The sequence below is a fragment of the Gracilinanus agilis genome, chromosome 2 (assembly GCF_016433145.1).
Source record: "Gracilinanus agilis isolate LMUSP501 chromosome 2, AgileGrace, whole genome shotgun sequence".
NCBI classification, from domain to species: Eukaryota; Metazoa; Chordata; class Mammalia; order Didelphimorphia; family Didelphidae; genus Gracilinanus; species Gracilinanus agilis.
This window is the reverse complement of record NC_058131.1, coordinates 648,046,962-648,048,959: the sequence shown is the minus strand read 5'-3', so window position 1 is coordinate 648,048,959 and position 1,998 is coordinate 648,046,962. Positions and strand designations below refer to the sequence as shown.

General features: G+C 59.5%; 1 protein-coding gene across 1 annotated transcript in view; it reads left to right on the top strand.

Annotated features, from left to right (window-relative positions):
* The window catches only part of LOC123234297 (GSK-3-binding protein FRAT2-like), a 5,921-nt gene extending 4,967 nt beyond the window's left edge, over positions 1 to 954 (top strand). Inside the window, exon 2 of the mRNA XM_044660211.1 lies at positions 14 to 954. Coding sequence (XP_044516146.1) covers positions 14 to 838 — 825 coding nt within the window. The 3' untranslated portion in view covers positions 839 to 954. The remainder of the gene's footprint in view (positions 1 to 13) is intronic.
* The last annotated feature ends 1,044 nt before the right edge of the window (positions 955 to 1,998 follow it).

Genomic DNA, 1,998 nt, shown 5'->3' with positions numbered 1-1,998 from the left:
CGACGACGACGAGGCGGCGGCGGCAGGAGAGGAGGGGGAGGAGGACGACGACGACGAGGGGGAGGGGGAGGAAGAAGAGAGCTTCCTCGTGCTACAGCAGTCTGTGACTGTAGGAGGCTCGGGGGACGTTGACCGGTTGGTGGCCCAGATCGGAGAGGCTCTGCAGCTGGACGCGGCGGCGCATGGGAGCCGGCCCGCCCCCCGGGGGCCCCTGGCGCGCAAGCAGCCACCTCCCCCGCCCCCGCCGCCTCCGCCGCTGCGGCCCCCGGTCCTGCAGCTGCTGCTGCCGCCGCCACCAGGGCCGGCTCCGGCGCCCCTGCAGCCCGCGGGGCCGCTGCAGTGCGCGGGGTCCTGGACGGGCGACTTGGGCGCCGCTTCGCATCCATCGCCGCAGCCACCGCGGGTGCCGTCGGGTCCCTGCGCCCCTGGGAGGACTCCGGGCCGGAGCAGCGCCCCTGCCCCGCACGCCTGTAAGCGGGGCTTCCCGCAGCCGCTACCGGGCCCGTGCCGGCGCGCCTGGCTTCGGGGCGCTGCCGCCTCTCGCCGCCTGCAGCAGCAGCAGCAGCACCAGCACCACCAGTACCGGTACCGAGGACAGCCAGGACTCCGGGCCGGAGAGGATGACCCCCACCAGCTTCTGCAGCAGCTCGTGCTCTCGGGGAACCTCATCAAAGAGGCCGTGCGACGACTTCGGAGAGCTGTGGCCGTGGTTGCTGGCGCTGTGGCCCCTACTACGCCTGGCGCCGGCCCCTCTTTCGTCTTTGCCCCCGGGGGTGGAACTGACTGGGACGGGAGAGACTCCATCTCCCTGCAGCCCTCAACTACCAGCCTGCTCTAACCCGGAGGAAACCTGGGGTACAGTCCCGCCGACGGCATCCTGGTCTCCAGCAGCTAGTGAGCCCAGCAGGCCTAGGGGCAAGAAGAGGGGCGTGCGTCTGAGACCCTGGGAGCCGCTGCCCTATAGAGACTGACAAGAAAGAACTTGGGGACCGGGGGAATGGGGTGGGAAGGCAGTGAAAAGGGGCCTCCTGCTTAATAGGAGGCAAGCAAGGAACCTCCAACTTGTAGAGATGGGGGAGGGGAAGGAAGAGGGTTATTAGAAAGCAGAGTTGGTAGGGTGGGTCTGGGTGGTTTACCTTGGATTTTACAGTCGGCCTCTGGAGCCTGAGGGCAAATACCCCAATCTGTTCGGGATAAACTAATAATATGGCAGCTACTACTTTCATTGACTGGGCCTAATTTTTCTCTCTGAGGTCCACGGGGCTGGACTAAAAGTATGAGGATCCGATGGGTTCAAAAGAGGACTTTTATATATGATAACACTTGAAAACTGTTAATTATGTGCGTACATTTCTTTTATTATTATTATTTTGGGGAAAAGCTTAAGGAAAATGGTGCTACAATTGTATTGGGAAGAAATATTGAGTGGAGAATAAATTCCGGGTCTGGATGGCTTGAGTGGGACCCATCCCATTCTCTGCTGTGAATGGGCAGTTAGTTGGCTTTCCCCGGGGAGGGAGGAGAGAAGAAAGGGTGGGATTTAACCAGGTGGAAAATAGTGGGAAATAGCTGAGGTTAAATGCTCCTCGCAATCTGAAGAGGCTTTTGAGAATCTGTCCTTCCAGTCGGTTTCCTTCAAGGTCACTGTTTCCCACAAGCTATGTTGTGACTCTCCTAGCAGGAGAGTAACTGTATCCTGGCTCGTTCTGCTTGTACTCCAAGTGGAGCCTTGTGTTTTGCAACTGCTGGGAGTCTCCTGAGGACATGCACGTTGTGCCTACTAGTGGGGAGGGGATGGTGTGTGCCTCCTCTGAGCGCATACTCCCTTTTAGAGCTCCTCCTGCTGTTGGCCACAGCTCTTGGCCACGCATCAAGATTTCCTAGAAACTGTTAGGAAAAAAGCGCTCACTTGTGTTTCCTTTTCTTCCACTCTGACCCTCCTAGTGTCGGCTCTTTTCTGTCTAGTTTCAAGCCCTCCTTTGGGGTTCCTCTATTGGG